This window comes from Elephantulus edwardii, unplaced genomic scaffold (genome assembly GCF_000299155.1).
Source record: "Elephantulus edwardii isolate Elephantulus edwardi_28Jun2011 unplaced genomic scaffold, EleEdw1.0 scaffold00218, whole genome shotgun sequence".
NCBI lineage: Eukaryota > Metazoa > Chordata > Mammalia > Macroscelidea > Macroscelididae > Elephantulus > Elephantulus edwardii.
Window position 1 is genome coordinate 3,076,546 of NW_006399968.1, and position 25,546 is coordinate 3,102,091.

General features: G+C 37.8%; 1 protein-coding gene across 2 annotated transcripts in view; it reads right to left on the reverse strand.

Moving 5' to 3' along the window:
* Window positions 1-25,546, reverse strand: part of WDR26 (WD repeat domain 26) — a 60,431-nt gene that overhangs the window by 14,164 nt on the left and 20,721 nt on the right. For both annotated transcript variants that reach the window (XM_006898048.1, XM_006898047.1), the window contains exons 7-12: window positions 19,084-19,222; window positions 8,518-8,658; window positions 5,306-5,425; window positions 3,134-3,279; window positions 2,834-2,912; window positions 2,480-2,609 (exon numbers count right to left, since the gene is read on the reverse strand). In XM_006898048.1, the coding sequence (XP_006898110.1) occupies window positions 2,480-2,609; window positions 2,834-2,912; window positions 3,134-3,279; window positions 5,306-5,425; window positions 8,518-8,658; window positions 19,084-19,222 (755 nt within the window). The remainder of the gene's footprint in view (window positions 1-2,479; window positions 2,610-2,833; window positions 2,913-3,133; window positions 3,280-5,305; window positions 5,426-8,517; window positions 8,659-19,083; window positions 19,223-25,546) is intronic.

A 25,546-nucleotide genomic window follows, 5' to 3' on the forward strand; every position in this document is an offset into this window, starting at 1 on the left:
TTCATAGTAAAAATGAGTCTTTAAAAGTCTTTGTCAGAATCCATAAATACCTCAGAAGAGCAGGTTTTCTGGTACAGATAAAGCCAGGCTTCATCTTATATAGTAAAAGGTACACAATCTTGCTTCTTGTTTAAACTGACTGGCTGCCTGGATTAGGCAACAAACAGCTGTGGAATGGAAGCCTCTTGTTTAAAGCAATTAGGATCTGGTGGGTGGGCCTTTGTATTTAAAAGTTGGTCGGGCCTGAGGGCTGTCCTTGAACCTGCTTGTAAATTGTGTTTGGGAAGAACACTGAGTAGTAGAGCACTTGTCTGTCAGGTTTGCTGTACTGAGGTAACTTGGGGTTGCTGTGATACTGAACACTGTGTCACTGGTATGTCAAATGTCATAATGGTTACCCATTGTGGGTAAGTTTTGGCAGAGCTCCCAGATTAAGACAGGCTTGGAAGCAGGATTGACATCCACTTTTTAAACAACAGGCCTTTGCAAACTTTATGAACATTAGGCAAATGATGGAAGTTATAGAGTAGGGCTCAGATCTTTTGTTCATAGGGTCTCTGTGAGTTGTACTCAATGGCACTTAACAACCATCACCACCAAGAGTTTACTTCATAATCCAGTTCTCTTTGAAATAGCTTACAAATATAGATTCACTAGTTTTATAATTATCTTACTTTGCAGCAGTAGTAGCTGGAATATATTGGGTACTGATACCTTGCCATTATTTTTATGCCCCAATATTATTGCTTCATTTATCTGGGTTAACATATTTTTAAACAATTCCTATTTTAAATCAGATAAAATACTAACTTAGACATATGTCTAAAATACGTATGATCAGAAAATAATCAATTTATTAAAAAAGAGTAGTAGAATGAATTCTGGTAATTTCAGCTTTTTTTTTGTTAATATTTTTTTTTCTTTTTCTTTTTTTTTTTTTACTTTCAGCTTTTGTACAACTGTTAAGCATTATCAAACCATACGGTGCTCAAAGGGTTAGGATGTAAAGCTGGAGCACACAATTGAGTTTTATATTCTTACACAAATAATTCTGTGAGTCTGACTCTCCATCTGTAAAAAAGGCAAATTAACAGTCCCTACCCCATCTGATCAAGAATAAATGAGACAATGTGCCCATCAACAAACGATTGGATAGAGAAGCTGTGGTATGTTCACACAATGGAATACTATGCAGCACTGAAAATCAAGGAACCCATGCAATATTACACAAAATGGGTGACCTGGAGGATGTTATGCTGAGTCAAATATCTCCGTCACAAAAAGACAAATACTGCATAATGCCACTGTTGTAAAGAGGGACTGAAACTGGGGTTGGGGGGGAAATGAGAAAAGAGGGGATAAATAATGTATACTGCATATATGATTAGGTATCATTGTCATGACAAGAGTCCAGAATGAAGGCTGCATAGTAGAGTGGACTGGGGGAAAGGGACTGTGTAACAATGAAAGAGTATTTTCTTATTTTTCAAAGAGAAGAGCAAACTGGGGGGAGGGGTGGGCAGGGAGGAAAGTGTGTGTGCAACAATTGCAAATCTAGTCTCTGTAAACTTTCATTAACATTAATTAAAACAAAACTGATCCTGTCTACTGGGGAGTTGCAAATCAATAAAAAACAGTGACAAAAAAAGAGACAATTTATACAGAAAATAACTTGATTATAAATTCATGTAAAACAATGACATATGTATTTTTTTAATTACTAGGAAAAAGGGATTACTGAACAGAATTATCCTTTATGGTCACCTAAAAAAAACCAAACATAACTGAAAATCTACTTAGAATTTATTCTGCCCAAGTTTATGCAAAACGCATGGCTACTAGTGAGAAATCAACAAAATCCAAATGCACCGCCTCCCGGTTGATTCTGACTCTAGGGACCCTCCCACCAGCTTTCCACAGATACAAATCCTTACAGGGACACACAGTGACCTCTTACTCCCACAGAAGTGCTGGTGGGTTCAAACTGCCAATCTTTCAGTTAACACCCCTACATTTATCCTGTAAAATCACCAGTCCCACACACACACAAAAAAGAATCCAAAAGCATGGTTTACCCAAATCCTGATGTGACAGATCAACTGAACACACCTCCACATGGCCAAAAAGGGCACAGCTATTCCAGACAACACACTAGGCTCGTTGTAGTCGAGACACATGGACTCAGGCTGTCATGTTTTCCCCCCACCCCCAGCAGCTTCTCAGGAGGCAGAAAGAGTACAGGCGGAGACTGCCTGTCTTTCTCCCCTGAAGCTGCTGGGGAATCGGTCCTGCCAGGGGTGCACTGCCTTTGGGTCAATAGTACAACTCCCCAGGAATTTTGCCACCAGAGCTACCTAAGCACAACACAGTGAGCTCAAAGGAGAAATTAACTGATCTAGATAAACAACACATAAATCTTAACATCTTCATTTAGCTTAGAGACAAGAGACGACCTTCACAAAGTGTAGGATGCACTCACCTTCACTGCCACTAGCGATGAAGTCTTCATTGTGGCCTCCAAAACATGAATGAATTGTGTAAAACCCTTGTGTGACACCTTGATATTTTCTTACTAAAACTCTGTCTTGTAAGTCCCATAAATGAACTCCCTGGAGGCAAAAGAATATATTTATTTAAATGGTAATTTAAACCTTTTCATTCTCTATTTATTAAAATGTTCTGATACATTAATGGTTGGTTCTATATATTTAAGGATCAAAAACACAGAGTAACAGGCAAGTGTAAGTAAAAATTTAGTTTATACACTAAAAATCATAATTAAGATAAAGTCGCAACTAAGGCAATTTAATTTATGAAAATGATATTAACTTACCTGAGTTGCTACATTTAACAAAGCTAATCGGCCATTTTTTGAAATAGTAAAAGACATAATAGGATGATCTTCTTGTACTCTGTAATGAAGAGGTGACTTGTCAAAAATAATATATGAAGCATCAAGGCAATCAATTAAAATGTAAAATGTCCTAGCTCACTATGTTCCATATCACAACTTTTCCCTTCATTCACTATTTCAAATAAGAAAAAGAATTTGAGCTAATGAGTACTAAAATCAAATGCCACTGCAGTTAATATAAACAAGATAATCACTGTTTAATGGAAAAGAAATAGTTACATGTTCCTATCTGTAAGGTCCTCGAAGTTATAGCCCCGGATCCGCTGGTGTGTGTCTGATGCCAGAACAGTCTTCCCGTCGCTCAAGCACCAAAGGCATTGCACTCTCACCCCTTCCCAGGAGTCAAGAAGATTACCATCTAGATCCTAGCAGGAGAGAACAGCTATTAGTACTGCTGAACAGCACTCAGGAGGCAAGAAAGCACCCCCAAAATTTTCCTTTGTTTTTGCTATGTACCAGCGAGGCAGAACCAACTCAAGAGCTGACCACAGAGTGGGTTTTCAGAGGCAGTAATTGCACAGGAGGAGAATGCCCATCCTTCTCCTGTGAAGCAGCTGGAGGATTCCAATTGCGTGCCTTCAGGATTGTGGCACAGATTCTTACCAGTAGGCCACCAGAGCTCCCTAATTCTCTTTAGCAGTAATTTTATGTATTAGCTTGGGTTTTCTGGAAATTGATCACAAGTTAATTTTTTCAGATAGGTTTTTAATTCTCAGAATTCTAACAGAGATAAAGTCTTTTTAAAATACCTAAAAGGGTAGAGATAAAGGATTTTTGGATAAGTTTATTTTCAATTATAATTCATAAACAAAATATAAAGAAAGCAAATAAAAACCCCTCATTTCTAGCATCAAATAATCAAAAAATATTTTAAAATACAATAGATTGGGACTTGTCCTATAATATTCAGAAGTTGTAATATTAAAAATGATACACTTAAAATCTTATGTACGATTTTATAAGCAAACAAGTATAAAATAAACAAAAATAAAAAACCCAACAAACCCTTAAGTACAACTTTGAATAGAACACAGGAATCTATTATAATGCTTTAAAAAACAACATTTGTTAACATGCTTTATAGATTACAGCTCTTAAACAGAAATTATCTTTCAATGATTTTCATTGCTTTTAGAGCTGTTCTTATTCCCATTTTACAGGGAGGAACCAGCAGGCCTATGCCCTGAAGGTTCCACATGCTATGGGATGGCACACACTGCAGAAGTGTACATAATTTTTTTATAGCCAGGGAATTAAAAACCAGGTAGAGATAACAGGACATCAGAATCCACATGCTTCATGGATGGTTAATAAACTGCTAATTTGTAATGGCTGCCTGTCTTTGTTTGTTTTTTCTTGTTTTGTACCATCAAATGGGATCTGACTTGCACAGGAGACTGCAGCTCTTTCTCCTGCAGAACAGCTAGTGGCCTCGAACCACGTGCCTTCAGGATTGTAATGCAGCTTCTTGCCACTAGGCCACCAGAGCTCCCTACCAGTCTTTTTGGCAAGTGATCATTGGCTATCTAGAAATTATTTGATGTGGTTTATTAGCTTGCTTATTCTTGGTCTTAAATGTGTCTGCTTACATAGGCTTTTAACTACTATTCAATTTGTATCATTCCAACAATCCAAAAGAGCAGAGGAGATGCTGATTAAAGATACTCTGTATAAAAATTGAAGAGTTCTTTGGCAGCACTTACCATCTTTACACCTTAGATATTTATGATAGTCTACTGCCAACATTTAACACTGCTTATTTTCAAATATACAAAAGTTAATATAAAAAACTCTAACTATAAAAAATTTTAAAAGATAAACTAGTATAATAAAAAACGGAAAAGAAATTTAAAAAGAAATCTTTTCATTCCCATAATATAAGAACTTATTTAGGAGATCAAAGATATTTAGAAAAACAATTTAAGTATGACAAAGCTCAAAGTCTAAGATTTGTGTAACATTTTAAATGGTGAGGCAGGAAAAAGAAAAAACCAAAAACCCATCTCCCCCAAACCTAAACAGCTTAATTTTGCTGGTCTCATTTTAAAGGTATGTTAAAAAGATTTCCTCTTTAACTTCAGTCTAGTCAAGGACTGCAAGGTCCAATAAAGTACAAAGAGCTACATGTAGCTATTTAAAAAGAGCTTGGTAAGTCAGAGCCAAAAATCTGGGGGGGGGGGGGGGGAAAGAGCTTGGTAAAAATTCAGGCCCTCTGTCTTGCTTGTCAAATTTCAATTGCTCCCCACATACTAGCAGCTACTACATACAGGACAGTGCAGCTGTAGAACATTTCCATCATCACAGAAAGTCTCCGAGACAGAGAGCCTCTTATTTCAACAAATCTAAATTTATGTTTAAACAGACATTTCAAAAGGGACACAGAATACTTACACACTGATAGAACTGCCCACGCTGACCGCCAGTTACAAAACGTTTCCCATCTGGATTCCAAGCTACACTTGTTAAACTGTCTTCATGAGACTGGCTCATTTTTGTCCTTAGCTCTCCCGTCTACAAAGAAATAAAACTGTGGGTAAGCCTTATTGATATCTTTGCTAAGAGCTTTAAGCAAAAGAAAAGAGAAAAAGAATAGTCATGTATTTGTTAAGTTTAGTACAAGACTGCTTTAACTAGTTTTATAAAAAACACTGTAGTACTCGAAGAGACTTTAGTAAGACAAATCCCAGAAGTTCAATGATGCCTGGTATAGGTGACCCAAAAAAGAAATACCATGAGCTAAACACCCTCACCTTAAATTTCTTGTATTCATAAGCTGAAATATGTAATTCTTCTCAAGCAAGATGATGAAAAGTTCAAATCTATTCTTCTGAGCTTCCACTTTTCAGTCTTAGTGTCATATAAATTTTAGTCTAAAAATGTAGTTACTATGATAGCAAATTCCTCAAAAATTTAAGTTGTAGAAAAGCTATGGTCTTAAATTGAGCCAGAGTGTCAACAACTGAACTGGCTGCTGATGTGGAATCAACTTGCAGCTGACTCGGCAGAGGCTGTAAGGTGCCAGGAGGAGATAGGTCTTTCTCCCACAGAGCACCTGATGGATCTAAAGCACCTACCTGCCTTCGAGTTGGCAGTGCAATTCTTCACCCACTAAGCCACAAGCCCACTTATGTTCAATTTAACATTCAAGATGTTAAAAATATAGGAGGGAAGACAAAATGGAAAAGAATTTTAATATAGAACTTTATTTCAAAAGAAAAAGGAATTTCTGCATTGTTTTAGCATAACCATTCTAAAGCATTCCCAACTAAGAAAGGACATTTAGTGGTCACAACCCTCAGATATCCTCCTGTTAAATGTTTTCTAAGTTATTCAACTTAGAAGGAAGACACATACCATTTAATCTAGTCTTGACTCCATTTTTGCTCATGGATTAGAAACAGGATCTGAGAGATAAGAGCTGCCCTTGGTATAATAAAAAGTACATGGGCATAACTTCCTGTGAGAAATGGGTAATCAAAAGTAAAAATAAAAGAGTGAAAACAAAGGGCATGATTAGGAAATGGGGCAAGTAGTAAAAACAAAGAGGGAACAAAAATAGAAAATTAGATGCCTCCCTTACACTGCGGAAGAAAGTTTAGTCTTCTAAATCCTTTCCCCAAGTTGTCAGCTATTCTCTCTCATCTATTTACCTTTTGGGTTGCTTTATTTATAGTAGCAGTTCAAATAAAAATTTAGAAGCACAGATAAATATATATTCTAGAACCTGTGGAGTTTTCTATTCACAAATATGACAGAAGTCAGCCAGAAATGATTTTTTTTTTGTTATATTCAGTTCAGTGAGTATATTTAAGGGTATCAAAATATTAAAAACACAAGGCAACAACTGAGAATGGAAAAAACAACACCTTGTTAGAAGAGATTTAAATAAAGTAAAACACGGTAAAACATTTATAGTAGGATAGCTAGTTCTTCAGAAATTAAAAACGGATTCAAAGGAAAACTAAAGGCACAATAAATGAAGAATTTGTTATTAGATGATTTAAGAATCTGCTGTTGTAGTGTGTAATACATAGGGCTGTGAGAGGGAAGCCAGCAGGTGGAACCCATCACTGCTCTAATGGACACCTCTGTGTCCTCCCACAAGAATCTCCTGCCTCAGAAACCTGAGGGAGGGTCCCTGGAAGCCGAAGCTGCTCGTTGACAATGGACTTCTGTTTACGATTCTACATCTCCTTCCTCTGCAGGAAGAAAAAGCTTTTAATGGGGAAAAAATGGTATTATTTAATTCCAATTAATTTCTGTTTTATTGAGAGAAAGCCAGTCTCTCTCTATGTCAACCTCCCTAACACAATTAAAATGTGTGAATTTTGAGTTCTGATTTACTAAAAAAATGGCCAAGAGATTTTAATAATTGGGAATTTTTGATTCTGAAATGAGTACTGGTTAATACTACAGAACTGCAGTTCGTATTCTTAGATACAGTAACATCATTTGGTTACACAGAGAATCATTTTCTCACAGACATGTCTCCATATCCAGGGAATTTACTATCAAATTATATATATGTACGTGTACACACACACACACACACACACACACACACACACACACACGTAAGCATATGATGTTCATATGTATATATACACACACATAAATACACATTAAAAACACCCTAAAATGAGACTTTTAAATTACTGAATGTAAGGTGGTGAGCATAAAGGTCCATCACTATAATGTCTACATTTTAAAATAATGTTCTTAATAAAATGACAGGATTTAAATAGAAGGAAATAACTAAACACTAAGAAGATTTTAATATTAAAATAGTAAACTTAGAATTAAGGTGTTTCATCTTTAGGTACACCTTAGTATTCCTTTTATTTGCTATACAATCCTTATTATAGTGCTAACCTGGAGTTTTATCTTTACATTCTTGGTAAAAATCAATTTACTTAATGGTCCCTGGACTAGAAATCTTACCCATCAGATTTTAGACCTAACTTACAGGTTTGCTTATTTTTTTGCCTTGACGTTGGTTAAACAGAATAAGACCATCATCTAACTTGCCAGATTATATAGTTACGTTTCTTTGTTTTGTTTTAAATTGTAATGATAAGGTCTCCAAGACATGGACAGTATAGAATGGGAGTGACTAACGTTGAGTTTTTCTAAAGTGAGACTTCAAACAAAGTTCAAGTGTGCTCATTTAGAAATAGGAATAAGGCCTATAATGAAAAGTACTCAAAGTAGCATGTTGCTTTACAAAAATGAAATACTAAATACAAATAAAGGAGATGGTGTGATTTCCATTAGAACGGAAAAAAAGGTTTGATGCCAATGCATTCATATTTGAAAGGCAAACTATGAAGCTATGAAATCACTATGAAACTCTGAGATGCAAGCACCATCGTAAACAGTATAAATTTAATAGTACAATAAAAAACATTCCCCATAATACTTAAAAACCTATTATGTTCAGCATAATACATGAATCTAGACACTTGTGATCTACTCTTAATTATCTTTTATAAGTGATGTAATAGTTTAGGTTAAAGAGCTCTGTTCAATTGATGAACAAAGTTATGATAAATACACGCAGTATGATGATGTTTTAATTAAAAGCTAAGCCAAGGATTGCTCACTTGTACATTCCAAAGCCAAAGCTCAGAGCAGTCATCAGGACCACAAGCAACAAGATAGTTGTCATCTGGACTCCATGCAATATAAGAAACACCATAGGCATGTCCTTCTAAGGTTTTAAGCAGTTTAAGCAGATGAGTATCCTAGAAGAAAACAAAGGTAACTGAGTTAATCCTCGTGCCTAAAGCCACTGTCAGTTGGCACAAAACCTTAAAAGCAGCTGACATACTTTGTTTGAAGAATGTAAAAAAAAATTTCATATAAATTTTATCCTGACTAAATTGCCAATAGCTTGTTTCAGAAAGACTGTATCTATTATAACATCTATTAAAGGCAAGGCACAGTTTATGAAATGACGAGATAAAGATCGCACAGAATTTATCGTAAAGAACCTTTCAGGGTAACAGAGAACAGATGGGTATCACAATCTCTCACTACACAACTTTACCGAGATATAATATGCAACACTACAATACTTATCCTTTTCAAGTGTACAGTTTAGTGACTGTTAGCATATTCAGAGTCAGGTCAACTATCACTGTGACCCACTTTAAAAACACTATCAGCCTCTCCGAGAAAAACCCCTTACATACTCATTAGCTGCCAAGAAGCTCTGGTGGCTCAGTGATCAAAGCATTCATATGTTAACTAAAAGGCCTGTTGTCTACACGCCAGTAACAGGGAGCCACAATGACACAGTTGGCTTCTGTGAAGACTTAATAGCCTTGGAAATGAACTGAAACAAAGAACCAGTTCTTTGATGATAGCCCCGGCCAACTGCTAATTCTCTCTCTCAGTTTACGTATCTGAAATGTGATCTTTTGTGACTGCTCATTCTACTTCACATAAAACTTTCAAGGTGTATCTACACCGCAACATGCTTCTGTATTCCATCCACCACCACCCCCCAGGCATTCAGTCTGGGAAGGATTTTATTAGGAAGTCCATTTCTTTTGATTGCTGAATAATGTCCCCCCTCTACTGATAAGGGAGCCCTGGTGGTTCAAGTCTACCAAGTGGTCCACTGGGGAGGATGGGCAACTTCATCCTGTGCAATTTATAGCCTCTGAAAACCTGCTGGAAGGCGGTTCTGACTGGATGGCACACAAGTACTGATATAGCAACATTAAGTTTACCCACTATCAGCTGACAGACATTTGGGTGCTTTCATGGTCTGAATAATAGCACTGCCATGATGAATAATGTTGCTTCTATAAGCTTTGGAGAGATGCACGTTTTCATTTCTTTTGGGCAAATGACTAGCAATGAACTGCAACTTTTCGTTATTTCCTATTTGGATGGCATGCTGTTTTAAAGTAGCCACTCCATTTTACAATCCTCCCAGCAAAAGCAAGGAGCTCTGGTGGCGTACTTTGTAGAGAACAAGGTGATGCCTCTCTAGTAGTTCAAAACCACCAGCTGCGCCATGGGAATAAGATGGGCAATCTCCTCCCATGTGATTTACAGTCTCTGAAAATCTGCTGGAGTGTCAGCTTCTGAGTCAACTCAAGTCGGACTCAACAGCAGTGGCTGATCAGCAAAGCAGTCAGTGTCATTTAAATTTAGTGCTAACCAATATACCAGACTGTATTCACAAAAATATCTCATTTAATCTCTATAAATCCTGATCTGCTGGGAGACTGGAAAACTCCTGAGACCACGTCCCTTATGATCCCCTGAATGCTTTTGAGCCTGAATCTGGACTCATTTCCCTTCCAGGCAAATGATGGACAGGACCATATTATTAACATCTGGAAGGAGACAGAAGGAACATGAGTATATCTCCCATCCCCAACCATATGAGATCAAGAGGATAAAACACAAACAGCAAAATAAAATAGAAAAAAAACAAACAACAGAAAAGGCAAAATAAAACCAGAACAAAATCAACCAAACAACAAAACAAATAAAAGGATAAAAAAAGAACTATAGACAGGATAGGAAAGCAGGGCTGAGACAAATGGTAAACAAAGAAAAAAAGGGAACAGATACTGTCATGTAAACAATGTCATATAAATCAAAGTGTGTGAACTGCTGAATAAAAAAAATCATTTCTTTTTTGGGTAAATTTTCACCTAACCCAAAAAAGTTCAGAACTTTGCCTCAATTTACAGTGCACATCTGGATTTGAATACTGGCTTCCATCAGTTACTGAGACTGAATTAGGAAACGCAAATGAGGAAGGAGCAGGTCACAAGGCTGGGAAAACATACATGCTTACTTTGGGGTAAAAGTTTAACTGTGACTGAAGAGTCACTTAAAATCTTTTATTTCCCCACTAAAAATCTTAACCCGAAAATATGTAACACAGTATTTAACTTCAGGGAGAGAATTCCAACATCGAAGAGTCACAATGAAGAGACTCAGCATATTATGGAAACTCATAATAAACCAACCCAACATTCATTAACAGTTAAGATATCAAATGAGACTTTTGCACTGGAATGGTCCAGATAGAAAGAGGCCAGTCAGATAAAAAAGCATCTGGGAAATAAAACTGGTACAGAAAATGTGACAAGTACTGTTCAAAAGACAACTTCCAGATTCCAGAGGTTGTCATGGTCTAGAGGAAGAAAGAATTTGGCTAGAAATGGAAGCAAGAAGAGTTCAGTTTTAGAATCAAGCCTTTTGTTTAAAAAAAGTTCATTATTTTTTGTGTGTGTACTGTCAAATCGAATCTGACTGGTACAGGAGGAGATCGCCCCTCCTCCTCCAGCAGAGCATTTGGAGGATTTGAACTGTGCACCTCTGGGATTGAGTGCCGCTTCTTGCCACGAGGCCACCAGAGATCCCTTAGAATCAAGTCTTGAGCCCAAGTTTTGGGTTGTGGGAAATTCTAATAACCTACAAACAGCTGGAACTAGTCTAGCAAACTTAGGTTGAATCTTCCTCCTTGACTCACAGAAATGTCATTGAGAAATTATCTGTACTGCCTTCTGTACTGCTTTGACATATGGAATAGTTAATAACTACTTCTGATTGTTCATGCGTGGTGGTGAAGATGGTGTTAGGCAAAGGCATCTGTATTTGATTAGCAATATGACTAGGCCATAATGGCTTGCATCATTATACAAATAAGTCAAATATTTCTGGCTAGAAGCAGAATTTTCAGCAACAAATTTCCATTCACTGTCACATTCCTGATTTGCACAAATAGTTGCTTGCTTATATACTGATGACAAACTCTTAAAAATGATGTAACTATTCATAACTCAGTTACAAAATGGGCAAGAGACATGGAAAGACTTTTCACAGAAAAGATTATTCAAATAACAAAGACACATTAAGAAATGCTCCAAATCAATGGCAATAAGAGATGCAAATCAAAACCACAATAAGCCACCATCTCTCTCTAGTAGCAGTGGCAGTTTAACAGGATTGCAAATAATAAATATTGGAGAGGATGTGGTAAGATAGGAACTCTTACACACTATTGGTGGGGTTGTAAAACGGTACAATTATTCTGGAAGGCAGTTTGGTGCTTTCTCAAAAAGCTGAACATAGAAACGGCACATGACCCACCTATTCCATTACTTGGAATATACCCTAATAAGAACTGAGGCACAAATGGAGACTTGTACATCAATGTTCACAGCAGCATTATACACCATCACAAGAACATGGAAACAGCCCAGATGTCCAACCGCAATCGAATGGATTGAGAAATTATATACATTCACACAAAGGAATACTATGCAGCACATAAGAGCAATGATTTTGTAAATTACTAACCGAACTGGGAAGGAACGGAAAACAATAAGCCGAAAAAAACAAACCCGGCCCAAAAAAAAAAAAAACGGAAAAAAAAAACCCCACTGTTGTAGAATGAATATGGTGATCCAAGGAGGGGGGAAAAGTAGAAGCAGAGAGGTGAGGATGGGTGGGTTGTGTGTGTGTGTGTTAATCATAAGGTTGTACAATTTGATGTGAGGATGGGGGAGGTGGTGGGGTGGTGGTAAAGAAAAAGTTCCTGTGTGATAAACAATGTATTCGAACTTTGTAAACAAACCAGTATGATAATAAAATGATGTAACTAAAAAATCGACTGTCTATATTAATCAAATTATGTGTGCATACTGTCAAGCTGCAAATGACTCACAGCTGACTCTCCAGTGAGTTTTCAGAGGCTGTACCTGGGAGTAGACTACCCATTTTTCTCCCCTGCAGAGCAGTTGGTGGATTAGAATCCACTTGCCTTTGGGTTGGCAATACAACTACTTAACACTAAGCCACAGGTACTAATTATGTAAGTAAAGGGTAGGGGGAAAAAGGCATTAAATCTTTAAATTAGGGAGCTTTGATGGCCTAGTGGCAAGCACCAGCTGCTCTACAGGAGACGGATGGGAAATTTCCTCCTGTGTGATTAACTGCCTCTGAAAACTTGCCAGAGGGTCAGCTATGGATCAGTTCTGACTCTATGGTACACAATAACAATACAACATACTAACCCTCTACTTTAAAATCTATTAATAGTGTCAAAACAACTATGAGATGTCATCTCACCCCAGTCAGAATAGCAAAATTTAACAGGGCAGCAAGCAACAAATGCTGGCGGGGTCTTGGAGAAACTGGAACCCTTATTCACTGTTGGTGGCAGTGTAAAATGGTGCAACCACTGTGAAAAGCAGTATGGCGCTTTCTCAAAAAGTTGAAAACAGACATACCATTTGACCCAGCAATTCCACTACTGGGAATATACCCTAAAGAGATCATAACCGACATCCAAGCAGAGATATGCACACCCATGTTTATTGCGGCTGTGTTCACAATAGCAAGGAGTTGGAACAACCTAAGTGCCCATCAACAAACAAATGGATAGAGAAGCTGTGGTATATTCATACAATGGAATACTACGCTGCATTGAAAAACAAAGGAACTCATGCAATATTACTCAAAATGGGTGACCCTGGAGGATATTATTGAGTGAAATATCTCAGTCACAAAAGGACAAATACTGCATGGTGCCACTGTTGTAGTATGGGACTGACATCAGGGTTGGAGTAAGACTGAGAAAAACTTGATAAATTATGTATACTGCATTGAAACAGATGAGGGAGAGAATAATTTAAAAGCGATATATAACAGGGTATTATGGTTATCACAAGAGTCCAGAATTAAGGTTGCATAGTGGAGTGTACTGGGGCGGTGGGAGGGATGGGGGGGGGGACGGGACGGGACACTGTATACCAAAGTGCCAGCTGGGCAAGGAAAAAAGTGCAACAATGAATGAATGTTCATTAAAATTAATAAAATAAATTTTTTAAAAACCTATTAAAAGTGGAAATATGTTAATTTAATCAGTATAATTTGCTTATTAGACTTATTTTGGTGGAAGACTGAATAAAATTCATTTTATCAAATGTTAAAGGATCCTAGGCACTGGAACAACATACAGTATCAGTGCAAATCTTAAGGTTCTCTCTGTATTCTTTTTCCTATCTTTAAAAAAAAAGCATGCACAAAAATCTAGATACCATCTCATCCCAGTATCTGTGACAAAGTTTAATATGACAAACAATAAAGGGTGAAGAGAATGTGGAGAGACTGGAACTCTCATGCACAGCTGGTGGGATTGCGAAATGGTACAATTGCTACAGAAGGCAATTTGGTGTTTCCTCAAAAAAGCTGAACACAGAAATTCCCTATGACCAAGCTATTCCACTGCTAGGGATATACACACCTTAAAGACATAAAAAATGAAACATGAATGGACATTTGTACACTTATGTTCTTTGCAGCATTATTCACAATAGCAAGAAAATGGAAGTAGCCCAAATATCCATCAACAAATTAATGTACTCAGAAACTGTGGTACACAATGGATTACTATGCAGCATTAAGGAACAAGAATTTCCTAAAATACTATGTAACGTGAGAGTCTAGAGTGCATTATACTGAGTGAAATAACTTAATCGCAAAGGGTAAATACTGCATAAGACCAATTTTGTGAAAATCTGAGGGTAACTGAGCAACGTATGTACGTGGTTGTGTGTTATGTACCGTCGAGTTGCCTGAGACAGCAATGCTATATACAACACCCCTAATCCCTGCTCTATCCTGTGCCAATCTTACTGCCTCAGACTTACCTAACCCCATTAGCCTAGTCAATCAATTCATCTGATTAAGGGTCTTCCTCTTTTGCTCTACATGTATACAGGTTCGAAAGTGGAAGGGGAAATCTTGATGGGGAGGCAGAAAAAGGGGGAAAAATCAGTGGGATAGTAGAGGTCAGTGGAAAGGAAAAGGGGGGAATGAGGAAGGTTCAACAGAGATTTGAAAAGACAGGGTGATAATTTTGTTGTTGCTATATATGTGCCAACGAATCACTTGAGATTCACGGCGACCCTAGGGACAACAGTCCTGAAACCTGCTCTATCCTGCGCCAACCTCACAGTCTTTTGACACACCTACCCTTAGTACCCCAGTCACTAATAATAGGCATAGATAAACACTAATTAATGACAAAATATAATGTACAGGAATGACTGTATAAAACATACAGGAACCACAATGTATAGGGATAACTGTATAAAACACAAACGACTTGTATGAAACACGGTGTAGATGAAAGACTGTATGCAAACCAATAAAAACAAGAAAACCATGTACTGAGAAAGCAGTCAAATTTCTTCCTTAACATAGCAAAATGCTCTATCATAACACTATCATTAACAGTTCCAGAGGAGACACTGCAATAGAACTACCTCAAAATTAGTCTCAAAACCCCTTCACATTGCAGAGTGGAGTCCAAAGATGAACTATTTCTCAAGCTAATCTGACAACAAAAGCCTTGTATACGTAAGACCTATTAACATTCTGTGCACCCAGAGTTCTGGCAAAAATACTGGGCAACACTGGCACTGAAGTCTAAACTCCTGGAGCTGGCTGCTACTCCTCACTTCTTTTATCTCTTTTAGTTTACCCAAATACTCCCTTTAATCCCTCAAAATGCCAAGTCATGTTTCCTCTCATGCAAGGGTCTTCCTGAGTTTTCACCTGTGATTTACTGTTCCTACTTTCTTTGGCTCTCCAGTTTCAGCTATAGCATTCACCACAGCACAACTATACCCTATCATGCGCTCAAGCCTGTCCTCCCTGGCAAGAGGCCTGGCACATAGCAGGTGTACAATAAATATTTGCTAAATGAAAATATCCTTGCACAATGCTGTTGGAAAAACTCAGTAAAGCGTAATGTTGATATTGTTCTCCTTTTCAGACAATTCAAAGCCTATGATTTGAACACACTTTTTTTGGTCTTATTTCTCACTCTGCCCTTTTTCATCCCACTGTCTTAATTTGGGGGAGACATGGCAACTGAAGGTGCCTCTTGTTCTATCTCTACTTGCACTGTTGTTGTTATTACGTGTCATCGAGTAGCTTGCAAGTCACAGCGACCCCGATGTACAAGAGCCCTAAACCCTGCTTTATCCTGTGTCAACCTCACTGTCTTGACACACCTACTCCCATTTACCCAATCACTGAATCGATCCACCTCATAGAGGGTCTTCCTCTCCTATGCTGTCCCTCCACCCTCTCAAACACGATGTCCCTCTCCAAAGACTAGTCCCTCCTACAACATGCCCAAAGTATGTCAGCCGAAGCTTCAGAATCCTTGCCTCCAACGAGCAGCCTTGGTTTAACCCTCTCCATGACAAACATGTTTGTTCTCCTAGCAATCCATGGTAAATATTTCACCTACTACTTTCAGAGAGTAAAGGACTGCAGCCTTCAGTATGGATTGAAGCTCAATGTCAAGAAGACAAAGATTCTCACCACTGGACCAATTGGCAGCATCAGGATGGATGGTGAAGAGATTGAAGAAATTACAGAATTTATGTATTGAGGTGACCTGGTGGCACAGTGGGTTAAGTGCTGGGACACTCACGGAAAAGGCAAACCACCAGCTGCTCAGAGGCAGACAGACACGCACTCCTGGAAAGCTTGGTCCTACTCTGTCCTGCAGGGCTGCTCCCAGTCACAACAGACTTATGGACAGCAGGCTAGGGTAGCTTAGTTCCCAGAGGGCAAGGTTCCAAATAGATTCAATTACAAGTGTCATTTCTTTAGCAGGAATTTTAACCTCAGACCTACAGGAGGTAGTCATGGATAGACTCTTTGGTCTATGAATTTATATGGGAAGAGCTAGATCTGTATTTATATTAACGGCATCCTAAAAGTATTTCCTTTAATCTTGAAAGCTGGCAATTTTCTACAGGAGTATTAGCATGGTCGTTTATTAGTAGTTTTGCAAGTAACTCTATATATCGTTCATACTCTGCATTACTTTACACTTCTGGGAGTTAGTCTGCTACTAGCACTTGTTATTTAATAGGTTAGTGAAAAAGAAACATATTAGAATTATTTTAAACGTATCTTGAGAAAACATTTCAGTATTATTAGGTTTCCTTAGTTATTAATATACATAAATAATTGGGGTTAAGTGTTTGCCATTTAAAAATATTTGGAGAAGGAGGGAGCTGTGTTGGCTCAGTCTGTTCAACGTTTTGCTGCTAACCCAAAGGCAACACCTCTCTAGATGATTTGAATCCACCAGCTGCTCCAAGGGAGAAAATTGAGCAATCTCCTCCCATGCGGTTTACAGACTCTAAAGCCTGCTGGAGGGTCAGCTAAGGGTTAATTCTAATTCTATGACAATGAAAACAAATGGATAAACTAATTCTGAAGAGGAGTTCACAAGTATGCTAGACCCTAAAAGGTATAAGATATAAAAAAACCCAGGACATTGTCATAAAACAAAGAACTGTTTCTTAATTACCTTTCATCATAGCTTAGTGCAGGTGTATGGTGGTAATTGCTGCATGCTCTCTAAGTCTCTTCCTAAAATTTCCAATCTATGGCTCTTACTTCCAACATGGATTGAGGCTCAATGTCAAGAAGACAAAGATTCTCACCACTGGACCAATTGGCAGCATCAGGATGGATGGTGAAGAGATTGAGATTGTACACAGCTTTAGTTGGCTTGGCTCCACAGTCAACAGTCTTGGCACCAGCAGCCAGGAAATTAAAAGGCGCATTGCCATGGGAAAGTCTGCTGTTAGGGACCTCTCCAAAGTACTGAAGAGCAATGGTGTCTCTCTGGAGACTAAGGTGTGTCTGATAGAGGCCATGGTCTTCGCAATCACTTGTTATGCATCAGAGAGTTGGACAATGACCAAGGAGGATAGAAGGAGAATTGATGCCTTTGAGCTGTGGTGCTGGAGAAGAGTATTGAGAATACCATGGACTGCTAGGAAAACAAACAGATTTGTCCTGGAAAGGGTTAAACCAGGTGGCTCCTTGGAGGCAAGGATTCTGAGGCTCTGTCTAACATACTCTGGACATGTTGTGAGGAGAGAGCGGTCCTTGGAGAAGGACATCATGTTTGGGAGGGTGGAGGGACAACACAGGAGGGGAAGGCCCTCTATGAGGTGGGATTCAGTGACTGGGATAATCGGGATGGGAGTGTCAGAGATAGTGTGATTGGCCCAGGACAGAGCAGAGTTTAGGGCGGTTGTACACAGGGTCGCTATGAGTTGCAAGTGACTTGAAGGCACATAACAACAACAACAACATGGCTCTTACCTTTATTCTTTCCAGGTGAGAATTTCTCAAAACTTTATTCTCCACTATTATTGTATTTTAATGTTAAATTTAAAAATATTTATTTCTATCATGATTTTAGGTGAATAACTCCTAAACCAAGTTAAGTACACCTTCTTAAATCTGTTTAGAATCATTAACTTTTTCATCGCTCAAAAAAATGCTAACCTGGCTGGGGAAAAAATGCCGCACAAAACAATGAAGGATAAACAGAAGAAAAATAGTAATTATTCCTTAGTAAACTAAGAGAGCTCTGATGGCTCAGTGATAAAGAACTGTGCTGCCCAAAGGCATGTGGTTCAAATCTACCAGCTACTTTAAGGTAAAAAGATGGGCAACCTTCTCCCTTGCAATTTACTGCCTTTGAAAACCAAGTTTGTTGTGACTTGATGTCAGACAACAAACCACCAACAACTGACAACAGATCTAGTCTAAGTAGAATAATAACAAAAAATATAAATTGATAGACATGTTTGCAACTCAAAACATTCCTAGGCTTAAATTTTAACTCTACTTACAAGATAAGCCTGATGACGTAACTTTTATTCTTGCTTTCTCACTTGAAAAGATAGTATCTCAAAAAAGTTATTCAGAGGATAATGCACAGGTAGACTTTGCACAATCACAAACCAAACCTCAAGGAGTCACTTTTGATGCATGGTGACACTGGAGGACAGAGGAGGATCGCCCCAAATGCGTTCCAAGGCTGCAGACCTGCGTGGAAGCCGATGGCCTCATCTTTCCTCTAGAGAGGATGAGAGAACTGCTGACCTACGGGTTAGCAGCCCCCCCACCTAACCCAGCGCCCCTGACACATAACAAGTCCACAGTAATCTGCATGTATTATCTAGACAACTTAGGAGAAAAGTGACAAAATAATTATATATGTAAATATTAAAACATATAGTCCAAGAATATAATTCAAAATTACTTTTTTGCAATCTAAACACTGATTCTGGAGTACATACCGGATCAACTTGCCATATGATAACTGTTGTATCTTTTGATCCTGTTGCTAGTTTAGTGCCATCATTAGAGAATTTACAAAACCACACTTCATTACAGTGCTCCGTAAGTATCTGCTGTGTATAACATGGGAACTGCCTCCTAAAACAAAAGGCCACAATTAATCTTTCAAAAGAGAGTAAAGATTAACAAAATACTTCTTTGGACATAAATAAAAACTTATTCAAATAAATAAAAATTAACACACTTTGGGTTTACCAATCTAAACACAATAATATAGTAGCTCCATTTATATCCAGTTAAAACTATTAGAAAAGCAACTAGTTATCACAAAAAAAAAAAAAAAGTACTGCAGTCAGACAATGAGTTGAAATCTTTGTATTCAAGGCCTAGTTTTAATATTTTCTTTGGCATTTATTTAACCCATCTGAGCCTCAGTTCCCTCATCTAAAAAATAAGATTACTATGGACTTAAAGAGGTGCAAGAAATGCATCTCAAATTTCTAAAATGAAAAAGATATCTAAATGGTAATTACTAATGTTGTTCTGGAAGGAGCACAGAAGGGATGCAGTGGTTAAATAGATAAAGCCTTAAGAACTGGATGAAGAGAGAAACTCTGCAAACAAAGGTTCAAATCCTAGCTCAGCTATTTAGTAGAAGTTATTTCTTGATATTAATTTATCCAAGAGTGAAAGAAAGGCAATACCTTAAAAATTCCTTATATAAAGATGAAAGAAGTTTGAGGTAACGAATGTAAAGCATTTAGAATAAGCCTAGTGTCTAGCCAGTATTTCATAAGTGGCAATTATAATATTAAGAGTAAAGAATTCTGTAATATTTCAGTAACTTGATCAATTTATAGGATAACAGCAATTATTCTAAGAATGACTATTCTAAAACTTCTAATTGCTGTATCAGCACTACTCAAGAAAACTTACTATGATGATGGGAAAACATTTTGTACTTGTACTGGATAATATGGTAGCCATTACCAACATGTTGGTGAAGGGCCCAAGAGATTGGATTTTTATTTTAATATGAGTAATTTAGTATCAACATCTGAATTGCCCACATGCGGTCAACAGTAATTACTGTACTATTATTAAAAAGTTTTTTAATATTACTAAATAAAAAACTTAGGCTTGTCTTGAAAAATGGTCTTCCCTATCATTCCTATGCAATTTATAATTTTAATATACATTATGCCAACTCACTAGCATGAAAAGTATATTTTAAAATAAACTAGCATTCTTTATCTGGCACACATGGCAATTAATCCAAGCAGATGGCTATTCGGAGCTGCTCTAAACTTTCAGATTTAAACTATAAATTGTTTTAATGCTAAACTATTACTGTACATCTGAACTGAAACTGTTATTATTAGTTGACATTTGCTAAGCACTCACTAGGTTCCTAGCACTGTACTGAATGCTTTACACATTAAAGAAACAAACCCAACCAAACATAAGCCATCAAGTCAGTCCCGACTCCCAGCACCCCTCCAGGACAGAGGACAGTTAATTGCCTGGAGCCTTGAGACTGGAATCTTTACAGAAGCAGATGCCCATTTCTCCTCCAGCTGGTGGGTTTAAATGGCTCAACCTTTTGGTCTGGCAGCTAAGTGCTTCAGCTACTTTATAACTGTTTTACATACATATAAAAATAAGTAATTAGGGCTCTTTGCTTCCAAAATAAACTTGTAAGAAAATTATCATCATCCGTAGTTTCACGAAGAGGTTGTATAAGGTAAATAACTTACCATTATTGTAAAAGTATTTGAACTAAGAAGTGAACGTATGTCTGGTCAGCATTTTGTAATTTTAAATAGAAAAATTGTCAAGGTACCAGAATAAAATTTTAATTAAATATGTACTTCAAACACCAGAAAGAATCCCCCCACTTGTGAGTGTAGCAATCATAGACAACACTATACAAGGACAAAATATATAATTATTCATAGGCCTAAAAATTATTCATTAATGAAACCATGAGAGCATTAATTCACTAATTTGAAAGCAGCAGCAAAATTTCCTTCAGGAATGAGAGACTTGAAGACACAATCATCTAGTCTATAAACAATCAAGTTTTATTTGACTATGACCAAAGAATTTAAATTGTCATGCTATTTCTCACTCATCTTTTAAAGAGTAATGTGGTGGTGCTGCATTCTATGCCTTCAAGCTGTGCTGACACTCCCAGCTGACCCTCTGGCAGTTTTTAGAGGCAGTACTCGCACAGGAGACAGCTCATCTTTCTCCTGAGCAGCAGCTGGGGAACTGGAACTGTGTCTTTTGAGCGGCAGCACAACTCCTTACCACTAAACCACCAGTGCTCCCTAAGAGAGTCATGGTACATCCCCCAATTTAGTAAAAGCCGATTCTTAGATGTACAAAATCTACAATTTATATATCTTTGCTTTTAAATAAGTTTTGGGGCCAAAGAGGAGGAAATAGATGACTTCTACCAACTTTCACAGTCAGAAATTGACCAAATATGCAACCAAGATACTTTGGTAATAATGGGTGAGTGGAATGCACAAGTGGGGTACAAGGAAGAAGAATCAGTAGTCAGAAAGGATAGACTTGGTGACAGAAATGTGGCTGGAGACAGAAGGGTAGAATTCTGTACAATCAATGACTGAGTCACTGCAAACTCCTCTTATAAGAAACATAAATGGCAACTATACACGTGGACCTCACCTGGTGGCCTACAGAGTTATCAGATTGACTACATCTGTGGAAAAATCATTGGAGAAGCTCAGAAGTAGCAGCTGTGAAAACTAAGCCAGGTGCTGACTGTGGAACAAACCATCAACTATTCATATTTAAGTACAAACTGAAGCTAAAGAAAATAAAATCTTGACCTTGAGTCTATCCTACCAGAATTTAAAGACCTTCTCAGGAACAGGTTTGAAGTCTTGAGCACTAATGAGTGAAGACCAGAGGAGCTATAGAAGGATATCAAGAATATCATTCACGAGGAATGCAAAAAATCACTGCAAAGACAGAAGAGAAAGAAAAGACCAATAATAGACGTTGCACACAACACCAAGAAGCAAAGGAAGAAATCAAGATGTCAAGGAGCTGAACAGAAGATTTCAAAAGGCAGCACAGGAAAATAAAGCAAATAATGAAATGTGCAAGAAGCTGGAGTTAGCAAATCAAAGGGGACAAACTCACTCACCATTTCAGTCGAAGGAACTAAAAGATAATTCAAGCCTTAAGTTGCAATACTTAAGGATGCTGAAGGCAGAATGTTGAGTGACCCAGGAAGCACAAAAGAAAAGTGATAGGAGAGGCTCTATACCCAAAACAACTGGATGACAGAGAGAAGACTTTCATGAAACAACATATGATCAAGAGCCTATGGGGATGAAGAAGGAAATTCAAGCTGCTCTGAAGATATTGGCAAAAAACAAGGCCCCAGGAATTGATGGAATAGCAATTGACATATTTCAGCAAACAAATGCTGCCCTGGACATGGTTATGCCAAGAATTCTAAAGGACAACTACCTGGCCAACTGACTAGAAGAGACCTGTATTTATTCCTATTCCAAAAAAAGGGGACCCAACAGAATGTAGAAATTATCGAACAACATTACTTATACCACACAAGATCCTGCTGAATATTATCCAGAAACAACTAAACATAGAGAACTGCCAGTTGTGCAGGCTGGATTTAGAAGGGGCTGTGACACTAGGGACATCACAGCCAACATTAAATAGAACTTGGCTGAAAGCAGAGTACCAAAGGAATGTCTGCCTATCTGTGTTCACTGGCCATGCAAAGGCATTTGACTGTGTGGATCACAACTGTGGCTAACCTTAAGAAGAATGGGAATCCCAGAACATTTAATTATGCTCAGGTGAAACCAGGAAGCAGTGCGTTATGCAGCAACACGTAGGGAGGAAAGTTCTGTTTTGGACACTGAATTCAAGGTCCTCATGCAAAATCCAAACAGCTGCAGTAAGGTGTAGGGCTCGGGCAGTAAATTCTGCAGCTCTAGTTAAGACTGAAATCACTAAGGACCAAAGGAGTAGAACCTAAAGAGGAGATGAAGGCAGAAATGTAATTCTGGAATATGTGTTTACAAAATTTGGCAAGATCTTAGAAGTGTAAAAAAAAAAAATTTCTAATCACAGTAGTCATATACTATAAAAAGATTAAACTATAGACTGGTAAAGGACTTAAAATACAAACTGGAAATGAATTTATTAAAATAAAGAAGTTGCTGCTCACCATCACATCAGCAACAGCTCTGGTGGTATGCTACTGGCACAAGCCCTATCATCACATAAGTGAGAAGAATGAAAGGGAAGGAAGGATGAAGGTAACACCAAAGTATCTTTACTGCCATCCAGTCCAAAGAGACTCACAGCTGACTCACTCTCAGGTTTTTGAGGCTGTAATGTGCACAAGAGTTTGCACTCATTTCCCCAAACCCCAGAGAAAAAGAATTCTTCATGTCTATGTGAAATATGAGGGCTTTCCAACATAGATAGGAGTCTGGTGTCAACATGGAAAAAAGTCAGACCCAGGATTTTCCAGGATTCAGTTAAAGCATTTAGGAAAAATGAGATTTAGAATCCTACACATTTCCAAACACGAAGGCAGATAAGCTCTTAACCTAATGACAGCTTAAAAAAAAAAAAGCCAGCATATGTATTAATTTTTATGGCTGCTTGGAAGTTCCTCATTTATGCAAACTCCTCACATTTTTAGACTTTTGTCCTTCCCATTCATGTTTTCATTAGTTCAATAATTTTTGGGCAACAGAAATTAAGCATGTCCACTGCAGCTGTTCCTCTTTGGGTTTAGTTCATCAGAGCCAAATAATTTCCTTCCTGGAGTTTGAATGATTTCACAATTTGTTTTTCAATACTTGAAAAATTAAAACTTTGCATATCATCATTAAAACAGCAGGAGCATTTGTACCCAAAATATCTTAACATTCAAAGAGAAGCCTCAATTCTTAGAAAAAGTCACTATTCTAATAATTTTATTTTACAGTCCACTTCTGTTGTTAGGTGCGACTGAGTCAATCATGACTCACAGAAACCCTATGAAAACCTACGTGAAACTTGCGTCACTCACAATCTGACATAATTGAGCCGACTGCTGCAGTAACTGTGTCAGTTCATTTTGTTGAAGGTCTTCCTTTCTTTTTGATCCTCAACTTTTCCCAGCATTAGGTCTCTTTCCAAGGACTGGCCCTGCCTGACAACATGCTTTTACTATGTGAGGGGAAGCGTCACCATCCTTCCCTAAAGGAGCTTCTTAGTTACCCTTCCTCCAAGACAGACTGATTTTCTTGGCAGTCCATAGGATATTTAGTACTCTTCTTCAAGGAGTCTTCTCTTTTCCTTCCTTATTCACCGACCAACTTTCAGATGCATAGAAAGCAATTGTCAAAACTATGGCTCAGATTGGGTATCCCAGTCTTTAAACTGACATCCTTGCGCTTTAATACTTCAAAGAGGTCTTTGGCAGCAGATTTCCCATAGCAGTATGTCTTTTCATTTCTAGGCTGATGTTACTAAGGGGGTTCCATTGCACAGCCTAGTGACACATCCAGGATGCAAGTAAAATGAAATTGTTGAAAACCTCAATCCTTTTTCTATCACAATGTTGTCTACTGGACTAATAGTAAGGTTTTTTTCTCTTGATGTTGAGATGTGATCCACATTAAAGGCTATAGTCTTTGAGCTCCTGCTCCAAGTGTTTCAAGCTGTCTTCACTTTCAATAAGGAAGGTTGCATCCTATGCAAAAGTTGCTGAGGAGTCTTTTTCCAATCTTCACATTCTTCTTCATAGAGTCCAGTGTCTTGAATTATCTGCTCAGCATACAGATTGAACAGGTATCAAGAAAGAATATAACCCCGATGCACATCTTTTTTTTTCTCTTTTACGTTAAAACAGTGTTCCCTTCTTCTGCTCAGACAATAGTTTCTTGGTCTTTGTATACTTTTACATTAGAACAATTAAGTGTTCTGGGATTCCCATTCTTCTCAGTGTTATGCATAATTTGTTATGATTCACATAGTCAAATGCTTCTGCAGTCAATAAAATACAAATATATATCTTTTTGATACTGTTTTTAACGAAGACTCATTTGACAACAGCAGTTATATCCCTCATTCTATGGCCTCTTCTGAATTTCTGGCAATTCCCTGTACAGTTCCAATCATTTTAAAATAATCTTCAAAATTTTACTTGTAGGTGATACTAATGATATTGTTTAATAACTTCTATATTCTGTTGGTGGGTAGATGTGAAGGGAGGGGGTAGAAGTGGATGGGTATCCTGCGGGACGGTGATGCAGGAAATAAGTGGGTAAAGACACGTGTGAGAAAGGCAGGGACAACACTGACACTAAAGTTAACTCCGCAATAAGGGATATACCTTTAACTTGCTGGTCTGTCTAATACTTCTCTAAATCTGAACATTCACATTGAGACAGACTA